Below are 21,545 nucleotides of genomic sequence, written 5' to 3'. Positions count from 1 at the left end.
TTCTCTTAATTCTCTTTTTTTTTAAGTCAGTTCGAACCACTTTGAAACTGAATTAGCAGTTTGAGATTTTTAAAGTCCAGCCTGGTGAAGAATTTGGGCTGCAGATTCACAGGACGACTGACTGTGACAACCTCTTAGACCTAAAGCAGTGTTCCCACAATTCCTTGGGGAGAAGGAGAGAGTTTGGGATTTGTTTCCAGTTCAGTCTTCCTCTAAGAAGACAGTCGTTCGGCGTCCCTGTTTAATTATACTCCATCTCAGTCTGGGCGTGTGCTGTGCATTTGGGCAGCCCTCCTTGCTGAAGAAGGGAGGGTGGCAAGGGAAATGGCACTGTAAAATGGGTCCCCCAGGACTTCCCTGGTGGTCTAGTGGCTAAGACTACATTCCTGGGATACTGGAGAGGACCTTGCTTACCGAAATTCCCTCTTCTAGGCATCTGACTCTCCTTTCTTCTGCTTTACTGGTCCTGAAATTTTACAGCCACCTTTTTTCAAGTTCTTCCCTCTCAATCTCCTTATCAGTATACTCTTTGTCTTTTTTTAAAAAAAATCCTTTAACCGTAATTTTATTGGGAATCTGGAGGTAAAGGAGGTAAATATATTGTCGACCTGCCATGTTTAATTTAATTGCCATGTTTAATTGAGTATCCTAGTGTTTGGGATCGACATGTACACACTGCTATATTTAAAATGGATAACTAACAAGGACCTACTGTAGAGCACAGGGAACTCTGCTCAGTGTTATGTGGCAGCCTGGACGGGAGGGGAGTTCGGGGGAGAATGGATACATGTGTATGTATGGCTGAGTCCCTTCACTGTTCACCTAAAACTAGCACAACATTGTTTGCTATTGCTAATCAGATATACTCCAATACAAAATAAAAAGTTAGAAAGAAAAAAATACCCTGTTGAGGACCATTTCACAAGGCTTCTGAATCTCTACACCTCTGAAAGGCTGAATCTTTGCCTTCACACTTTAATTAGTGCCTTGAATACAGAAATTCTAGTTTGAAAATTACTGTCCTTCAGAACTTGGCGGCTTTATTCTATTAGACTTCAAGTATCCACTGATGCTGATGAGAAGACTGCTGTTTCTCGTGGGAATTCTTGTTTCTTTGTAGGTAATCTGCTTTTCTTTCTTTGAAAGATTTTATAGTCTTTTCTTTATCCTTGATTTTAAATTTCACAAGTTTGTCTCTAGGGGTGGGGAGTTTTCAAATCCATTTTGTTTGTGTTTGGTGGGACTGCCACAACCCAAGAAGAATGGCTCTACTTCCATCTTCTTTTCTACATATTTTAAAGGGCATGGTCCCTCTATTCTGGCACATCCATCCATAGAATCCTATGTGCTTTCACTCTTCAAAGAGTTTCTTCAAAATCTATGAGCTGATTCTATCCCTGCCTTCTCATCTGTGTTATAGACTCTGTGTTACAGACTCTTCCACGAATCCTATAATCTCAATGGGAGTTGAAGGAGAAGATAAACATGTTTATCCATCTGTCACCTTGACCTAGAAGTTTCACTTCTCTCAATATATTCATCAGAATATTCAGGTTTTCTAAACCATCTTATACTTATTTGTACAAACCTTCACCAAAATCGTCTTAGAGGGCAGAACTAGTTTTATTTTACATCATGTTGGTGCATTCCTAGAAGAGATGGTAATTACAATTTTTATGCCAGAGTAGAACTAAACAATTTAAGTTATTGCTATTGCTATTTATGCATAATTTCAACATTCTCAGATAAAAACATACCAAGAAAGGGAACTCCCTGGTGGTCCAGTGGTTAAGAATAGGCCTGCCAATTCAGGGGACGTGAGTGTGATCCCTGGTCTGGGAACTAAGATCCCACATGCTGCAGGGCAAATAATCCGTGCGCCACAACTACTGAGCCCACACACAACTACTGCTGAAGCCTGCACACTCTGGAGCCTGTGCTCCACGGCAAGAGACGCCACTGCAGCTGGAAACCTGCACATTGCAACCAGAGAAAGCTGGTAGAGAGAGCTGGCACAGAAACCGAAACCCAGCACAGACAAAAATAAAGAAATAATTTTTTTTAATTCCAAGAAAGACCCTAAAAAAAGAACAATGAGATTATAGTTTACTTTGCTCCTTTTTCTACTCTTTTCTTTTCTCTTCTCATTTCCCCTCCCCCAGGTTTTCTCTACTAAATGATCACCATCCTTAATTCCTTTCCCCTTCTTTCCTGAGTGGGTATATTTACTTTTGTTCAAATTACTTTTCTCACGCACTTTTGAAAAGCAGCGTATTAAGTAGTGCTAGAGTTTCCCTGGTGGCTCAGAGGTTAAAGTGTCTGCCTGCAATGCGGGAGACCCAGGTTCAATCCCTGGATTGGGAAGATCCCTGGAGAAGGAAATGGCAACCCACTCCAGTTCTCTTGCCTGGAGAATCCCACGGACGGAGGAGCCTGGTGGGCTACAGTCCACAGGGTCGCAAAGAGTCGGATATGACTGAGCAACTTACTTTTAGAGCCTGTAAATCACTGTAGAGTGTCATTGGAAAGGACCCCAACTCTAACGTACTCATTAAAAAGGAATACCAAAGAAGTCTTAAATTCCTTGATCTTTATCTCTGAAAATAAAAAATTGGGGGCTCTTCATTCATCATTTAGACCACATGTTTCAATTTGTTTTGGTTTTGTACTGTTTCCTTGGGCTTCGCTAGAAGTAATAACAAGCTTTTCAAGATCATTATTTAGTAGTTATGTCTTCCAGCCCTTGAAAGTCTTCATAAGAATAGAAATAACAAAAATATGCTTCAATATGAAAGTAATTAATGGTCATGTAGTGAAAGCTAAATATGTAATTTGAAAAACTGATTTTATGCAACTCAAATATACTGAATGTTATAACATATTGGAACCATAAATACATCATAGCTTTATTGCTGTTAGTCATCATACATACGCCTATCAATTCTAAAATGTTTTCTTTTGGCTTTTGTGAAATTTTTTATTCTCTGACTTGTCCAGAAAACTTGGGTATTTTCTAGCCAAACAAGTAAAGAGATTTTCAAAATGTGAACAGAAAGTTTATTTACTGGTATAAAATTTTAAGTAACATTGAAAATTACCCAGGTATGCCTTCAAAAGTTTTGTTTTACAAATGTTAGAAATGGTCTTGAAATGTTAATACTAAACTGATAGTTGAAGTTTCTAACTTTGATGAGACTCAAATTTTTATTGTTAATTTATGAAGAATTTAGTTTATCACAAAACAGTCCTGACATTTAAACAAATACATTCTCAGAAATATTGCTACTCTCATCATTAAATATTGGGGACTTTTCCATCCCTATTAAACTTGCTATTGTCATTATATCATTACATGATAAATGCCAAGAAATAGGTATTTTAGTAAATCATTTCTTAGTAAATAATATTTTATACATATGAAATCAAAGGAATTTCATACACAGGCACACCTCATTTTTTAGTGCTTTGCAGATATTACTTTTTTTTTTTTTTACAAATTGAAAGTTTGTGGCAACCCTAGATTGAGTAAATCTATTGGTGCCATTTTTCCAAGATCATTTGCTCACTTTGTGTGTCTGTGTTACATTTTGGTAATTCTCAGCATATTTCAAACTTTTCCATCATTATTACTATACTTGTTCAGGTGATCTGTGATCAGTGATCTTTGATGTTACTACTCACTAAAGACTCAGATGATGGTTAGTAGTTTTGGGCAATAAAGTATTTTTTAATTAAATTATGTACTTTTTTAAGACATAATGCTATTGTACACAATAGACTGCAAACATGGTGTATATGTAACTTTTTTATGCACTGGGAAACCAAAACTATCTTGTGGCTCACTTCATTGTGGTGGTCTAGAACCAAACTCAAATATCTCCGAGGTTTACCTGTTGTTTGAATCTCCAGATTCAGTTCTCTGAAGAAAATATTCTGAATTTAAAATTTGCTTCAGAAATAAAAAGGGCTTTGCTTTTACAGAACAATCTTTGGCAACATTAGGCTCTTTATCAAAGCTAAATTCTGAATGAGAAGCTAAGATTTGGCTCTGTCAGTCCAGATCCTTCAACAAGGCTTTTTGCCTCTGGTTCATTGATTTGCCAATCATACGATAAGGAAACTAATACTTCTGTGTTTGTAGAGGTGGGGTAGGGATGGCGATCATAGCATTTGTAATAAATCTATGCCTTCCATAATCTATACCTCTACCTTCTACTCCAAACAAAAGAAAACCTGTGCTATAGGGGGGAAAAAAGTAGTAAGTTTACCTCAATTAAACTTGAAGTTGAACTCCAAAATTATTGTAGTCAATTTCAAGCTTTATGCCTTGGAAATAATTTTCAATGCTAATGATGGTAGAATGTTCATAATTAAAGCAATTGTTTCACTTATCGTTGCCAAATTTTCACTTCATGGAAATTAAAACATTTAAAGGAATTGTACTGACTTCAAATGAAAATTTGATTGATGCTTTTCAGTTAACAGAAGAAAATTTCTTCTATTTTTAAAATAAAAAGTATATTTAGTAGAGCTGTTGGTTTTGCTTACTAAATCTCAAACAACTTGTCCTGTGGAAAATTACTTGTGACAAATTTGCTTGAAATTATTATTGCAGAATTTGTGGAATAATATATGGGAAATGCATGTGTGAGTATACATATATCTGTAGACATTTTTTAAGGCAGTAAGTTTTTAAGAGATTATAGAATAGAAAGAAAGAACATTCAAAGCATGAGTACCCTTAAATGACAACTTACCAGTAAGTGGACCAACAAAATGTAGTCATTTTAGTTCCAACAGACTTACTCTGTGTTCAGAGGTCTACCTGTTCAATGAGGAGACTCCAAGTGACAGGCCAAAGTCAAAAAACCACAGGAGACTTTAGAATGGGTCCTCAACATAGTAAAAAATAAAAATAAAGGCACTGTGTTTCTTAAGAACTTGCCCCTGAATTTCCTTTCTCTGCTTCAGAATGTGGCAATGACATACATTTAGGAACTTTAGGCCAAAGAGTTTTCAAAGGATTATGCAGCGTCAAACATGACTTGCTAGTATTTAGCATGTTTACAAACACATTTTGAAATATTTATATCATGATCTATATAAAAATGAAACTGTGAACAGCTGGACAAGAACACTGTTCTACCCGCCGAACTTTTTTCCAAGTTCCTTGACATCGAGGATTGCCAATTGCTTGCCAATGGAGGGTCTGATTTCTGAAATGATATTTTGAAAATCTGAGTTACACTAAAGCAAACCAAAGATGATTCTAATTAACAGAATTATAAATTAAGGTGGTTTTTTTTTTTAAAAAAAGGTTAACACTTGAAGTTTTGAAGTGCATTACAAATTGAAATTAAAAAACAAACATGATCACAACTCACAACTGTTTCTTTTCTTTGGGTTCTGTCAAAACAAGTTACCAATCAATCCTTATTTGAGGACCTCCCCCAACCCTGCACATTGAAAATAGTAGTTTGAGGTCACTGTGTTCGTGTCTCTCAGTTGCTCTGAGTATATGAAGTGCTGCGTAAAGGAAATGACTTTCTGTTTTGTGTACGTTTTATTAGAGTGTAGTTGCTTTACAGTGTCGTGTTAGTTTCTACTGTACAACAAAGTGAATCAGCTCCACGTATGCATATATTGGCTCTTTTTTGGATTTCCTTCCCATTTAGGTCACCACTGAGCACTGAGTAGGTTTCCCTGAGCTATACAGTAGGTTCTCATTAGTTACCTATTTTATGCATAGTATCAATAGTGTGTATATGTCGATCCCAATCTCCCCAATTCATCCCATCTCCCACTGTTCCCCACACTGGCATCCAGATGTTTGTTCCCTATGTCTGTCTCTTTTCTGTTTTACAAATAAGATCATCTGTGCCATTTTTCTAGATCCGACATATATGCAGTAATATATGATATTTGTTTTTCTCTTTCTGACTTACTTCACCCTGTATGACAATCAGTCCCTAGGTCCACCCACATCTCTACAAATGACCAAATTTCATTCCTTTTTATGGCTGAATAATATTCCAATGTATACATGTAACACATCTTTATCCATTCCTCTGTTGATGGTCATTTAGGTTGTTTCCATGTCCTGACTATTTAAATAGTGCTGCAATGAATATTGGAGTGATGTGTTTTTCTGAACTATGGTTTTCTCTGGGTATATGCCCAGTAGTGGGATTGCTGGGTACTGTTTTGTGTACATTTAAATTGGAGGGGACTAAACCAAATGATTCCTTGTAATCCTTTCCAACTCTTTGATTCCATAATGAAAAATGTGAGCAGTGAAAAGAAAAAAGCCCTATTATATTATTATTTTTTAAGTCACTGGAACTTCAGCCAGGGTTGAAGGTGCTTTATGGGTACATATTAAATTATAATATTCATTTGAAAGTCAAAATATGGATGAGGTACTCAGGAAAATATTAAATCTACATATTAAGTTTCTGTTTCATGTGAATTCTTTACCCACTTTACTCTTCATGTGCATACTTGATATAGAGGCTGTTGGACACAAGAGACTAATAAACATAAATTCAAGTTATTAAATATTAAAATATGCTCTGGGAATAATGATTAACTAGAAAGGTCCACATTTTTCTTTCTAATCTATATTTTTACCAATTCTACCTGACATTTTTAAAAGCCATAAACCATACCATCACAAATTCTACCCGTCTCTTAGTTATGAATATATGTTATTGGATTTAACTGGTAGATAAGTACAGGGCTGGAATAGGTTTTTAAAAAGGTAAAATGTTTTCCAGGGTCAATTCTTTTGGACAATCTAGATTTCTATAGATTTATGCAATATTATGATTTACAAGAAACATATTTGGCCATTCAGGCAACTAAACTATATTTCTCATGTGTATTTGGTTTTTGTCCAGTTTTTAACTGACAGTCCCCAAAGCCATTGGAATTTCTTAAATGTTGAGAGTGATAAAGGTGTCTTGTTATGTGAATGGGCAGATTTTTGGAAGCACCTGAAGTTGAGAGTTGGTTGCCAGGAGAATTAACCAGGTGGTTAGCAGATTGGCTCCACACTTGCAACCCCAACTCCCATCCCCAGGGATGGGAAAGGGGCTAGAAGTTGAATCAGTCAATAGCCAATGCCTTAATCAATGACACCTCCATAGTGAGACATCCAGAAAAGCCAAAAAGACAGGGTTTAGAGGGTGTCTAGGTGAGTGAACCATGGAGAGGTGGGGAGAATGACACCCCTTCCGACACTTCTTCCTTGTCTCTCATCGGGCTGTTACTGAATTATATCCTTTTACAATAAACTGGTCATCTAGTCAGGCTTCCCAGGTGGCACTGGCAGTAAAGAACCGGTATGCCAAAGCAGGAGATATAAGAGACACAAGTTCGATCCCTGGGTCGGGAAGACCCCCTGGAGGAGGGCATGGCAACCCACTTCAGCAGTATTCTTGCCTGGAGATTCCCATGGACAGAGGAGCCTGGCCAGTTACAGTCAACAGGGTTTCAGCGAGTCAGACACAACTGAAGTGACTTAGCATGCACACATGAACGGTCATCTAGTCAGCCAATGTGTCTCTGAGTTCTGTGAGCCACTCTAGCAAATTAATCAGACCTGAGGAAGAGATCCGGAGAAGGCAATGGCAAGCCACTCCAGTACTCTTGCCTAGAAAATCCCATGGATGGAGGAGCCTGGTAGGCTGCAGTCCTACCCGTCGGAAGCGACTTCACTTTCACTTTTCACTTTCACACATTGGAGAAGGAAATGGCAACCCACTCCAGTGTTCTTGCCTGGAGAATCCCAGGGAAGGGGGAGCCTGGTGGGCTTCCGTCTATGGGGTCACACAGAGTCGGACACGACTGAAGTGACTTAGCAGCAGCAGCAGCAGAGGAAGAGATCATGGAATCTCTGATCTATAGCCAGTCAGTCAGAAGCACAGGTAACAGGTAACACAGACTGAGCTGGAAACTGGTATTTGAAGGGGGTGGCAGGAGGGAGCAGTAGGACTGATAGTGTCAGAATTAAGTTAAATTGTTGGATGCCAACCTGGTGTCCCATGAATTGCTTCATGTTGTGTGAGGGAATCCCACCCCCGCATATTAAAATTGAGTGCTTAGAACATCAAAAGAGTTTATGATCCTGCAAAACTAGGCCTACCAATACTATCTTAGTCATGACTATGATTGCCTCACTGAGGAGTGGTTCCGAAATTTTGCTGTGGGTATGAATCATCTGGACAGGGTTCAGCAAACTGTGACCCATGGGCCAAATCCAGCCCACCCACCCCTTGTGTAGTCTACAGGTTAAGAATGATTATTACATATGATCCAGAAATTCTACTCCTGTATATATATATATATCCAAAGAAAATGAAAACAGTAATTCAAAAACATACATGTACCCCAATGTTCATAGCAGCATTACTTACAATAGCCAAGACATGAAAGCATAAAAGTGTTTACCAATGGTTGAATGAATAAAGAATATGTGGTATGCATATTACAACTTAGACATAAAAGAAGTGAAATCCGGCCAGTTGCAACATGGGTGGACCTGCAGGGTATTATGCTTGGTGAAATAAGTCAGACAGAGAAAGACAAATACTGTGTATTATCATGTGTATGTGGATTCTGCAAATTAAAACAAACTAGTGAAAATAACAAAGAAACAGACTCACAGATATAGAGAACAAACTAGTGGTTACCAGTGGGGAGAGGGATGAGAAAGGGACAACTGGGGGCAGGGGGTTAAGAGGCACAAACTACTATGCAGACAATAAATAAGCCACAAGAATACAGCACATATTTTACAATAACCATAAATGGAGTATAAGATATAAAATTTTTGAATTGCTGTGTTGTACACCTGAACTTGTGGCTCAGCTGGTAACGAATCTGCCTGCAATTTGGGAGACCTGGGTTCAATCCCTGGGTTGGGAAGAACCCCTGGAGAAGGGAAAGGCTACCCACTCTGGTATTCTGGCCTGGAGAATTCCATGGACTGTATAATCCATGGGGTCGCAAAGAGTCAGACACCACTGAGCAACTTTCACTTCACTTCACTTTCACACCTGAACCTAATATAATATTGTAAATCAACTCTACCTCGACTTTTAAAAAATAGAAGTAAAAATAATGATTTTTATGTTTTTAAAGAGTTGAAAGCAATTCATAGAATATTTCATGATACATAAAAACTCTATAAAATTGAAGTTTTAGTGTCCATTAATTCAGTATTACTAGAACAAAGATAAGCTCATCTGTTTGCATAGTGTCTGTGGCTGCTTTGGGGGCAGGTCTCTGACAGTCCCTGGAGACCTTGGTCTGAACCCCAATATCCAAATTCACCCACACCTCTCTGGTACAGAGCCTCTAACTCCTAGAGTGTGAACTGGGTCCTGGACTCTGGAATGGCCAAATGGAAGTTTCTTCCCACTGTTGTGACTCCCCAAATCGAATACTGATCTGCTGTGCATGACATGAAAAGGACATATCTCCCCAAATGAGGGCCAAGAAAAATCCTCCAACCAGTTTCTCTCCCTTACCCATCAGAGTCCAAGCCATCACCAGAACAACGAAGGCTCACAGAGTTCATAGCTGGAGGCTGACAATCCACACACACTGTGTAGCCCTCTCGGAGATATTGCATCCATCGGGTCAGGGGGCGATTTTCCATGGCACAGTGATGAGTCAATGACTCTGTCTTGAACTCCATACAGTATCTAGAGCCAAAAAAAAAAAAAAAGGAGCAATTTCACTTGCTGTAATTGTAATTATTGGATTGGCCAAAAAGTTCACTCGCATGTTCCCATACCACTTTATGAAAATATCCAAACGAACTTTTTGGTCAACAGGAACAGCAACAAGAAGTGCCCTGATGTTGTAGAAAGTCTTAGGGAGGCTGGGACCCCCTGAGGACACCTGACAGCCCGGGGAAGGCAGGGTGTTGCCTTGTCACAGATCACAGAAGGCCTGGTCAAGTTTCTCACTCGCTGAACTCTTGACCTCTTTGCTGTTTTTCAATCCATGGCTGAATTATTTGGTCAACACCATACTACACAAATTTTATCTCGTGTCCTGTCTAGTTTGACTGTGAAATTATGTCTCAGAACACATTTCAGTAGGAAAATTGCCCTTGATAACTTTGCGGAGATTTTAATGAGTTACAGAAATGGAACAAGAACTTGCTTGAGTCTCAGAACATGTGAGCCCAGGAAGGCTGGTCCCGGATGTCCAGGCCAGCACCTGTGTTTTTCTGCCTCACCAACATTCCCGGGACCTTCCCTATACCCGCTCTCCCGGCTCACCTACATAATCTGGGGCAATGAGATGAGTTTTGACTCAGCGTCAAGCATCAAAGTTATACTGGACATCACAGATGAAAGGACACGGGAATCTGAGACATGCTTCTCTGTAACAGACTAGACTCGCCTTACACTGAGCTGTGGAAAACTCTAACATTATATTATGCGACTAGACCCTGAAGGCCCCAGGGATGCATTCAGACATGGATGAATATTTCAGAGTTTTGTACTGAAAAGCAACACAATTTTACAATTCTTCAGGGAAACAAACAACATGGCATTTTAGGCTCTAACTATGCGAAAACGGGCTCTTGTTTTTTAATCCATATAATTAGGAAGTGTAATAAGTTAGATGAAAAGTGTTTAGAGAGACTGTCTCAAAGAAGATCTTCAACAGTGGAAGGTAAAGTTTAGTTGGTACCTTAAGGTACTAAGGTAGGAAATCTATGATGCAGCTTCAGTCAGCTTTAGACAGCTTAACCCTGACATCTTTTCAAGGATATTTGCTCATTAAATTCTCACAGCAACCCCACGCAGTAGGAATCAATATTCTCATTTTATAAGAAGGAAAAATTGAGGCGCAGTAAGAGGTGGTGTGGGGAGTTGAACATGCAGCTGTCTGGAGTCCCTATTCTAACAGCAGAAGAGTGGGCTTCTAATGAGCATGGAGGTTCCTTCTGAGCCATTAGGTCTTGATAGAAATGCTCAGAACTCAGGTGGGGGCCATGTTCAAATTCACAAACAGAGGTGGTGCTGGAGTCCACAGTTCCATAAAGACTATAAGCTGAGCATCCTTAGTGTGAATGACAAAATAACACCATCTCATTTCTATACAGCATGTTTCCTCTTAGGGATCAGAGACAAAATATTTCTAGACCCTCCGCAAAAAAAAAAAAACAGAGAAGGGACAAGTATTTCTCAGCTCTGGGATAAAGAGTCACATTTTATTTGTTCAAAGTACATGAACAATAACAGAAGAAATTCCACCCCAACAAGTTACCTTCGTGAGCTGACTTGATCATCCGACTGGAAAAAAACATGTGAAAAACAAATAATACCAAATTACCCAGCATCCTCTGTGTCCGTGGTCCAGTGTGGGGAGGCCGCCTGTCTAGTTCTCTCCTTGTTGAACGCAGAGGTAGTTATAAAGGCAGGGACTGGAAAAGGAGAATGACCTTGAACACGTGCACCTTGAAGTCTCCAGAGCAAGTGTTCCCAAACTTGGTTTCAAACCCATCCAAAGCCCTCCAGTCCTAGATAGTTAAGGACTCAGGGAGTGTCATGGACACACAGCTACATTGAAAATGGATAACCAAAAAGGACCTACCATAGAGCACAGGGAACTCTGCTCAATGTTATGTGCCAGCCTAGATGGGAGGGGGAGTTTGGGGGAGAATGGATTCGTGTATATGTATGGCTGAGTCCCTTTATTGTCCACCTGAAACTATAACAACATTGTTTATAGGCTAAACCCCAATACAAAATGTTTTGGGTGTTAAAAAAATAAATAAATCCCTCCACCCCTAAATCTATGGGACACCACCAGGGAGTGAAGGAGGTGAAGCCAGAGGCCCCAGAACCAAATTCCACAAAGCCTCATGCAGCACAGTTGGGCAGGGAGGGGCACGCTTGTCTGCAGTGATCTCACCATGTGGAAAAGAAAATGGGGGGGTGGGGGCCGGAGGTGAAGGGAGGCGCAGGGGCAGGAAGCAGAGGGAATAATAAAAAGATGGGTGGGTAGGGGGAACCAAGGGAAAAAGTAAGGTAATAGAGGGAGTTTTTTTTTTTTTTTAAAGAGAGAAACAGAGAAGAAAAGTGAAAAGTAGAAAGAATAAAGTAAGAGAGAAAAGGAACAAAGGCGAGAGGAAGAAGACAAGAGAGACAGTGGAGTAGAAGGATAAGGAAAGAAAAAGGCAGCCAGAGAGACTAAATGAGAAAGGGAAAATCAGGAACAGCAGAGGAGGGAGGAGTGAAAGCTCCCAGCTTTTCTGATAAACACAGCCTGGATGCTTTGCCACCAACCGCACAACCCAGGGTGTGACCATCAGGTGCTGGCCAGCACAGTGCTGTCCCCACTCCAACTTCAGGGAAGGAAGGTCTTGAAGGGTCTCTCCCCCTCACCCCATCCCCCCACACCCTCACTTCTGATGCTCTGGGTCGGAGGGGAAAAAAAAAAAAAAACAGCCAGAAACCCTTTCCTTCCACCTCTTCCCTCTTATTTTGTCTTCCTCCTATTTCATCCCTAAGTCTGGGGTGGGGGCATCTGTTGCTCTGTGTAGCCCCTGGGGACGATCTCTTGATTCCATCCTGCTGTCAGTTCAAGGAAGACAGGGTTTTGCCTTGATCATCATGGCAGCCCTCACACATTCACATGCTCAACAAATATGTGTTCAAGGGATGAATGGGTCGATGAATGAATGAAGAAATGAAGTCATGAAACTGCTGTGAGGTTCATGGGTCCTATTCCCCTGAGGTCTTCTGTTCCTATACTGAAAATTGCATCTGAGAAAGCTCTACTATCCTATCGACCTCTTATTTCAGAAATTGGACCATCCCTGGAAGAGGAGATACCAACTGAGATTGGCTTGTGAGATGCCCAAGTCATCAACAAGAGCACAAGGGCACGGGAGAACCAGCAGCAAAATAGATGCTTCAAGCCTGGATGTTCATCTTGCTAAGTTCCTTCCGGCCACGAGGTGGCAGCCTGAATTCTTTAGATTTTCTGAATGAGATGTCATTTTTCTATTACATGGAAACATAAGGCAAGCACAGCCACTTGGTCCTAAGAGTTGTAGGCACATTCTTGTCCCATGTGGCTAGGCACCTAATCTCTCGTCTGAACATTTCCCACATCTTGTGTAAGCTCTAGACACCCAGCTGAGTGGCTCTTTCCTGCCGTGCTGACATGTTTGTTTTCCGAAGAGAACATGTCATTCTTTCTAAATGTGACTGTAGCTTTGGAACTTCCAAAATTCATGGACCGAATCAAAAAGGACAAGTGAACGCATGTATGTCAGGATCCTTCTGTTTCTCTTAGACCTAATCATCAGAAACAAACATCAAAAGGGTTTTCATTTTCTCACGTACTGTTTTCATTTCTGTTCTTTTGACACACATATGGACTTATTCACTAAGTAAAGAATACGCTTACTGCTAAATCCTTGTAGCATCCTACCAGTCACACTATAGCATTTTCAGAATATGTTTCTTTAGCTCAAAACATTTACCTGAGCTCCTAATTTGTACTGCGCATGTTATTACAAAAGTTCAAAGGCAATGCACTTAATATAAAACTCAAGGGAAAAACCACTTGGTTAAAAAGTTGAGGGTAAGTGTAAGACTACAGTTTCTCATATGAAATCTGAAGAAAAAGTTCTGAGATAATAAAACTAACAGCTATGCATTCAGTTCAGTTCAGTCACTCAGTCGTGTCCGACTCTTTGCGACCCCATGGACTGCCGCACACCAGGCCTCCCTGTCCATCACCAACTCCTGGAGTCGACTCAAACTCATGTCTATTGAGTCAGTGATGCCATCCAACCATCTCATCCTCCATTGTCCCCTTCTCCTCCCACCTTCAATCTTTCCCAGCATCAGGGTCTTTTCCAATGAGTCAGTTCTTCACATCAGGTGGCCAAAGTATTGGAGCTTCAGCTTCAGCATCAGTCCTTCCAATGAATATTCAGGACTGATTTTCCTATAGGATGGATTTGATGGATCTCCTTGCAGTCCAAGGGACTCTCAAGAGTCTTCTCCAACACCACAGTTCAAATGCATCAATTCTTCGGTGCTCAGCTTTCTTTATAGTCCAACTCTCACATCCATATATGACTACTGGAAAAACCATAGCTTTGACTAGACAGATCTTTGTTGGCAAAGTAATGTCTCTGCTTTTTAATATGTTGTCTAAGTTGGTCATAACTTTTCTTCCAAGGAGCAAGCATCTTTTAATTTCATGGCTGCAGCACCACCTGCAGTGATTTTGGAGCCCCAAAAAATAAAATCTCTCACTGTTTCCATTGTTTCCCCATCTATTTCCCATGAAGTGATGGGACCAGATACCATGATCTTAGTTTTCTGAATATTAACTTTTAAGCCAACTTTTTCGCTCTCCTCTCTCACTTTGATCAAGGAGCTCTTCAGTTCTTCTTCACTTTCTACCATAAGGGTGGTGTCATCTGCATATCTGAGGTTATTGATATTTGTCCTGGCAATCTTGATTCCAGCTTGTGCTTCTTCCAGCCCAGCGTTTCTCATGATGTACTCTGCATATAAGTTAAATAAACAGGGTGATAAAATACAGCCTTGACGCACTCCTTTTCCGATTTGGAACCAGTCTGTTGTTCCATGTCCAGTTCTATTGCTTCCTCACCTGCATACAGATTTCTCAGGAAGCAGGTCAGGTGGTCTGGTATTCCCATCTCTTTAGTCATTTAATTTTCACATCCACCCTTTGAGATAGGTCCAATTATTTCCACCTTTCACAGATGAGGAAACTGTGGTCCAGAGAGTGTAAGGAACATGTTCAAGGCTCAAAAATGTGGCAGTTTGACCCTATTACAACACAGATGACAAAGTTTCACTAGTTTATTAAAATTAATGTTTCAATACGGCAGCATATTACTGATAAATTGCTTAAATTTGGTTTCATTTTCCCTTTCTGTCCCTTTGTGAAGTGAGAGCAGAGAGAGGACGGGGGGGAAGGTCAGCCCTGACACTCTGAGGCCCCTCAGGCTGGGGCATGGGCACGAGGTACAGCTCAGGGGTGGGGGGGGGCATAGAGCAGGAGGGCACCTTGTGTATTTGCAAAGTGCTTTCATATTCCACATCACCGATCTTCACCAAAGCTCTGTCTAGAGGTATTCTGATGAGGTTTTCTCATCAGAAAACAGGCTCATGCAAGTCAAGGAAAAATAAGTAAATGACCAACAGGGGCCCCAGTACAGACAATCAAGTCTGTTTTTAAAGACTGACTATTCAAAAGCAGAGACATCACTTTGTAGACAAAGGTCCACATAGTCAAGGCTATGGTTTTTCCAGTAGTCGTGTACGGATGTGAGAATTGGACCATAAAGAAGGCTGAGTGCCAAAGAATTGATGCTTTTGAACTGTGGTGTTGGAGAAGGCTCTTAAGAGTCCCTTGGACTGCAGAGAGATCAAACCAGTCCATCCTAAAGGAAATCAGTCCTGAATACTCATTGGAAGGACTGATGCTGAAGTTGAAGCTCCAATACTTTGGCCACCTGATGCGAAGAACTGACTCACTGGAAAAGACCCTGATGCTGGGAAAGATTGAGGGCAGGAGGAGAAGGAGGCAGCAGAGGATAAGACGGTTAGATAACATCACTGACTCACTGGACACAAATTTCAGCAAACTTCAAGAGATAGTGGAGGACAGAGGAGTCTGGTGTGTAGCAGTCCATGGGGTTGCAAAGAGTGGGACATGACTTAGCAACTGAACAACTGTAACAATTCAAATTCAGTGTTGAGTCTCTGTGGTTATGACCAATCACAGAATTAAGCAGGTAACCCTGGACTTTGTCACCTCTGTGTCCTGGCCTCTCCAGCCCAAGCTTGGTTGGATGGCACATTCTACTAAGGGGGTGTCCTTCCCTTTGGCCTGAGGCTAAAGTAAACAAGCCAAGAGCCAGGTCACCTGGAGGACTCTGAGCTAGCTCCATTTTTTTACCATCCCCCACAAATTTAATTTTTCACTAAGAACAGTAGGTAATTTAGAAACTACTTTTGCCTCCAGTCTCCCCTCTGCTTCTGTGTGGCAGCACATAGCTGGTGCTCCAGGACAAAAGCTTTCAATAAATGCCCATTCCCCCGCCTCTCCCCTTCCTGGCAACAATATTCAATTTTAATAGATTCTTTGTTAACAGACTATTTGCCAACTTTTCTGGCATCCCATCAACCTACCATTGTTCGCTTTTACAGCAACTTCCACTTCTAAAAGAGTGGTACCACACGTACTTACTTTGAACGTGAAAGTAAATTAAATTTGCTTTGAGAATTTCATAAAGCCCTCTGACACAACGGGGTGTCACAAAAGCAGGCTTTGAACCACTAGTCTGCAGATATGGTGTCGAAGAGAATGGAATGAAAATTTGACAAATAATGCCAGCCTAGAATCATACGGTTCATAATAATGCACAGTGATCTTACAGAAGGAAAACCCATATAAATAATAGTCAGTATGGGCAACAAACACATTAATATGCTTCTGGATCTGCTTTTATGATAAAAAATATACTTATGATACACATTAAATGAAACTGGAAGAGGGCAAAGGCTGTATGTGAGTTTAGTCACTAAGTTGTGTTCAGTGCTTTTGCAACCCCATGAACTGCAGCCCACCAGACTCCTCTGCCTATGGGATTTCCCAAGCAAGAATACTGGAGTGGGTTGCCATTTCCTTCTCCAGGGGATCCTCCCAACCCAATGATCAAACTCGTGTCTCCTGCCTTAGCAGGCAGATTCTTTGCTGCTGAGCCACCAGTGGCGACTTGATCATTAATTAGAGTGTCTTCATGATCACATTTTATTCACTGGCCTTGCATGGCCTTTATATATCTACTTAGTTATCAGACTCTGTAACTGTGATTTTAAAATATTGGATTGGTCAAAAAGTTTGTTTAGGTTTTTCTGTTAGATATCATGGGAAAATCTGAATGAACTTTATGGCCAACCCAATATAATAATAATGTATCAATATTATTAGCATTTATTTTGAGTGAACTCCGGGAGTTGGTGATGGACAGGGAGGCCTGGTGTGCTGTGATTCATAGGGTCGCAAAGGGTCGGACATGACTGAGCGACTGAACTGAACTGAACTGATATAGTATTAACATTTCTATATTATTAACACTCATATTATAATAATATATTAATATCAATTGAATATTCATATTGATAATGTAAATTCACTGCTTTACATTATCAATGTTAATTTTCAATATAATAATAATGACAACTAGTGATAATACTTAAAAGCAAAAACACTATTTTGGGGGGACTCATGAGATTTAGGGAAATGAGATCACCTGTCATGCTGTCACCACACTGAGCTCCAGTGTCCTCATGTGTAAACCCAGAGAGATGACATTGTCCTATATCCATCAGTTCAGTTCAGTCACTCAGTCATGTCCAACTCTTTGCGACCCCATGAACCGCAGCACGCCAGGCCTCCCTGTCCATCACAGGAAAAATAATGCCTCCCTCAAGATGTACATGTCCAAATCCCCAGAAGCTGTGAATATGTTATGTTCCATGGCAAAGAGAAATTAAAGATGTTACCCAATTGAACTTAAAATAGGGAGATTATTCTGGATTATCCAGATGGGTTGAATGTAAGCACAATGGTCCTTCAAAGAGTTAGAGGAAGATGTTATGACTGAAGAGAGGCCAGAAAGATGCTATGATCTGGTTGGGAAGGTGGAGGAAGGGGACCATGAGAAAAGGAAGCCTCTGATATGATGGAAAATGCAAAGAAACTGATTCTCCCTCAGAGCCATCAGAAAGGAATGCAGCCCTGTTGACAACCTTGGTTTAAGTTCAGTAAGACCTGTGTCTGACTTCTGACTATAGAACTGAATGATGATACATTTGTGTTGTTTAAGTCACTAAGTTTGTGGTAATGTACTGCCTCCAGCTTTCTGAGGTACTGACAAAAGCTAACACAATCCTAAAGGAAATCAACCCCATTGGAAGGACCAATACTGAAGCTTCAGTATTTTGACCACCTGATGCAAAGAACCAACTCATTGAAAGAGACCCTGATGCTAGGAAAGATTGAGGGCAGGAGAAGGAGGTGACAGAGGATGAGATGGTTGGATGGCATCACCGACTCGATGGCCTTGAGTTTAAGCAAGCTCCGGGAGATTGTGAAGGACAGGGAAGCCTAGCGTGCTGCAGTTCATGGGATCGAAAAGAGTCAGACACGACTCAGTGACTGAATAACAATAATACAAAAACACCAAGCGTGTTTTTCTCTAAAAGGTGTTTTTCTGTGAGTGAATCTCTTAATCTTATTTTTTCTGCATTTTGGTAGGCTGTTTCACAGTTTATCAAGTCCTTGTTCCAAGAGGATTAAAAATATTATTTCACTGCTTCCTGCAATAATAAAGATCAGAGTGAAAATAAACAAAATAGAGACTAAAAAATTAGTAGAATATACCCATGAAACTAAGGACTGGTTTTCCAAAGACAGACCAAATAGACAAACTTTAGCTAGACTCACCAAGAAAGAAAGATGCGATTCCAATAGGTTAAATTAGAAATGAAAAAGAAGTTACAACTAATACCACAGAAATATAAAGGATCATAAGACACTATTACAGATAACTATACATCAACAAATTAGACAAATAAATTCATACAAGACTGAATTATGAAGAAACAGAAAATCTGAATAGGCTGACTACTAATAGGGAAATTGAAACAGTAATAAAAAACAAAATCTCCCAAAAAACAAAAGCCCAGGCCTAGATGGCTTTACTGGCAAATTCCACAAAACATTAAAAAAAAATATTTAATATCCTTCTCAAACATTTCCTAAAAATCAAAGAGGAGGAAAATTTTCCAAACAAATTTTATGAAGCCTGCATTACCCTGATACCAAAACCTGACAAGTACACTACAAAAAAAGAAAATTACAGGCCAATATCCTTGATGAACACAGATGCAAAAATCCTCAGCAAAATATTAACAAACTGAAATTAATTATAAAGTAAAAGGATCATACACCACAATCAAGCGGGATTTATTCCAGGGATGCAAGGATGGTTTCATTGATTCTGCAAATCAACCAATGTGAGACATTCATAAAATGAAGGATTAAAAACCATATGATGTGCAAAAACATTTGACAAAATTCAAAATCCATTTATGATGTTGATATCAACAAATTGGATACAGTAGGAATGTACCTCAGCATATAAAGGCTGTATATGACAAGCCCACAGCTAACACACTCAGTGGCGAAAAGCTGAAAACTTTTCTAAGAGAAAAGTAAGACAAGGATGCCCACTCTTGCCACTTTTATTCAACAAAGTATTGGAAGTAAGAGTCCCAGCAATGAGTCAAGAAAAAATTAAAAAAATAAATTTAAGTCGAAAAGGAAGTAATAAAACTGATAACTATTTGCAAATGACATGATACTATTAATACATAGAGAACCTTGAAGACTCCACCAAAAAAAACAAAAACTGTTCAAACTAATGAATTCAGTAAAGTTTTAAGATACAAAATCAATAAACAAGGACTTCCCTGGTAGCTCAGTGGTAGAGAATCTGCCTGCCAATGCAGAAGACACAGGTTCCCCTGATCTGAGAACATCCCATACAGTGTGGGGCAACTAAGCCCGTGTGCCACAATTGTTGAGCCTGTGCTCCAGAGCCTGGGAGACACAACTACTGAGCCCACATGATGCAGCTACTGAAGCCCACAAGCCCACGAGCCCACGCTTGACAACGAGAGAAGCTACCACAGCGAGAAGCCCACAGATCACAACTAGAGTAGCCCCTGCTTGAGGTAACTAGAAAAAGAGCCCACAGAGCAATGGAGACCCAGTACAACCCAAAAATTCAATACACAAAAATACATTGTGGCCAGTAACAAACTATAAGAGGAATTAACATAACAATCTCACTTACAACTGCCTCAAAAAGAATCTAATGCCTAAGAATAAATGAACCAAGGAAGTGAAAGTCTGAAAACTGTAAGACACTGATGAAGAAACTGAAGACAATACAAACAGATGGAAGGATACGCATTATCGTCCCGCTTTGAACAGACCCAGGCCTGGGAAGGGGGCTGAGCACCCTGGTGCCACGCTGAAGGCTCAGCCTGTGCTGCAGGAATACGTTCTAGCAGCCCATCCCTGTAACTAAGCGGTGCCGTTGTTTTTTCTAATGGATCCAGCTGCCAGTGCAGGGCAGAGAAGGCAATGGCACCCCACTCCAGTACTCTTGCCTGGAAAATCCCATGGACAGAGGAGCCTGGTAGGCTGCAGTCGCTAAGAGTTGGACACAACTGAGCAACTTCACTTTCACTTTTCACTTTCATGCATTGGAGAAGGAAATGGCAACCCACTCCAGTGTTCTTGCCTTGAGAATCGCATGGATGGGGGAGCCTGGTGGGCTGCCGTCTGTGGGGTCACACAGAGTCGGACACGACTGAAGCGACTTAGCAGCAGCAGCAGCAGCCAGTGCAGGGAACATGGGTTTGATCCTCAGTCAGGGAAGATTCCACATGCCACAGAGCAACTAAGCCTATGTGCCACAACTACTGAGCCTGCACCCTAGGGCCCGTGCTCCACAACAAGAGAGTAGCCCCCAATCTCTGCAACTAGAGAAAGCCTGAGCACAGCCAAAAATAAAAATGAGACAAAACCCTACTGGCACTAAACTAAAATTGTTATACATTCAATTGTTTTTAAAATAGCCAAACAAGCAGATTTTTAGCCATTTAGATCCTACTTATTTTGCATATCCTGTGAAATATACCCAACGTCTGCTGGCCAATGATTAGGTAAATCTTTATGGTTGCAAGACCCCAAGCCGCCATGACACCTGCCCTCTGAAGCCCTTTCACCCAGGGACTCCAAACCATGCTGCTTAGTTGACATTAGCTGGATACACGAGCTCCTGGCAGACTCTTCTGTTCCCCCTCTGGATGGTGGTCGCCATATCGCAATCTTCGATCATCCTCTCTCACATGACCCGTGTGTTACTGCCTCTTGCGGTCATGAGTTTTTCCTAGACTGGTCCCCAGATCCTCAAACCCCACTACACATGAGTGTCTGGCTCACCACGCTGTTCCCTCTACCTGGATGGTTCTGCATTTTTCAGCCTCATCATATCCTCAGGGAAGTCCCTCCTCTCCTAGACTCTATGGATCCCCTCCTCCACCAAGGAATCTATTTACAACACACATGGGACCTCCTTGTGTATTTACAACACACACTCACAGCTCACTACACCTCTCCCTTGTTCCATACATGATATCCTATGCTTGCAATGCTTAGTCACTCAGTCGCATCTGACTTTGTGACGCCACGGACTGTAGCCTGCCAAGCTCCTCTGTCCGTGGGTTTCTCCAAGCAGGAATACTGGAGTGGGTTGCCATTTTCCTCCTCCAGGGTATCTTACCGATCCAGGGATCGAACCCGCATGTCCTGTGTCTCCTGCATTGCAGGCAGATTTTTACCCACTGAGCCAATGGAGAAGCCCTTGTTCCATACCCCATTTG

General features: G+C 40.8%; 1 protein-coding gene across 1 annotated transcript in view; it reads right to left on the bottom strand.

Moving 5' to 3' along the window:
* Positions 1-1,790: 1,790 nt before the first annotated feature.
* SBSPON (somatomedin B and thrombospondin type 1 domain containing) overlaps positions 1,791-21,545 on the bottom strand; it is a 33,936-nt gene continuing 14,181 nt past the window's right edge. Inside the window, exons 3-5 of the mRNA XM_055432475.2 lie at positions 11,359-11,449; positions 9,534-9,710; positions 1,791-5,216 (exon numbers count right to left, since the gene is read on the bottom strand). Coding sequence (XP_055288450.2) covers positions 5,099-5,216; positions 9,534-9,710; positions 11,359-11,449 — 386 coding nt within the window. The 3' untranslated portion in view covers positions 1,791-5,098. The remainder of the gene's footprint in view (positions 5,217-9,533; positions 9,711-11,358; positions 11,450-21,545) is intronic.

Source organism: Moschus berezovskii, chromosome 16 (assembly GCF_049115385.1).
Source record: "Moschus berezovskii isolate FMDL1 chromosome 16, NW_MosBer_1.0, whole genome shotgun sequence".
Lineage (NCBI taxonomy): Eukaryota > Metazoa > Chordata > Mammalia > Artiodactyla > Moschidae > Moschus > Moschus berezovskii.
Note: the sequence above shows the minus strand (reverse complement) of the source record. Positions and strands in the feature narration are given on the sequence as shown.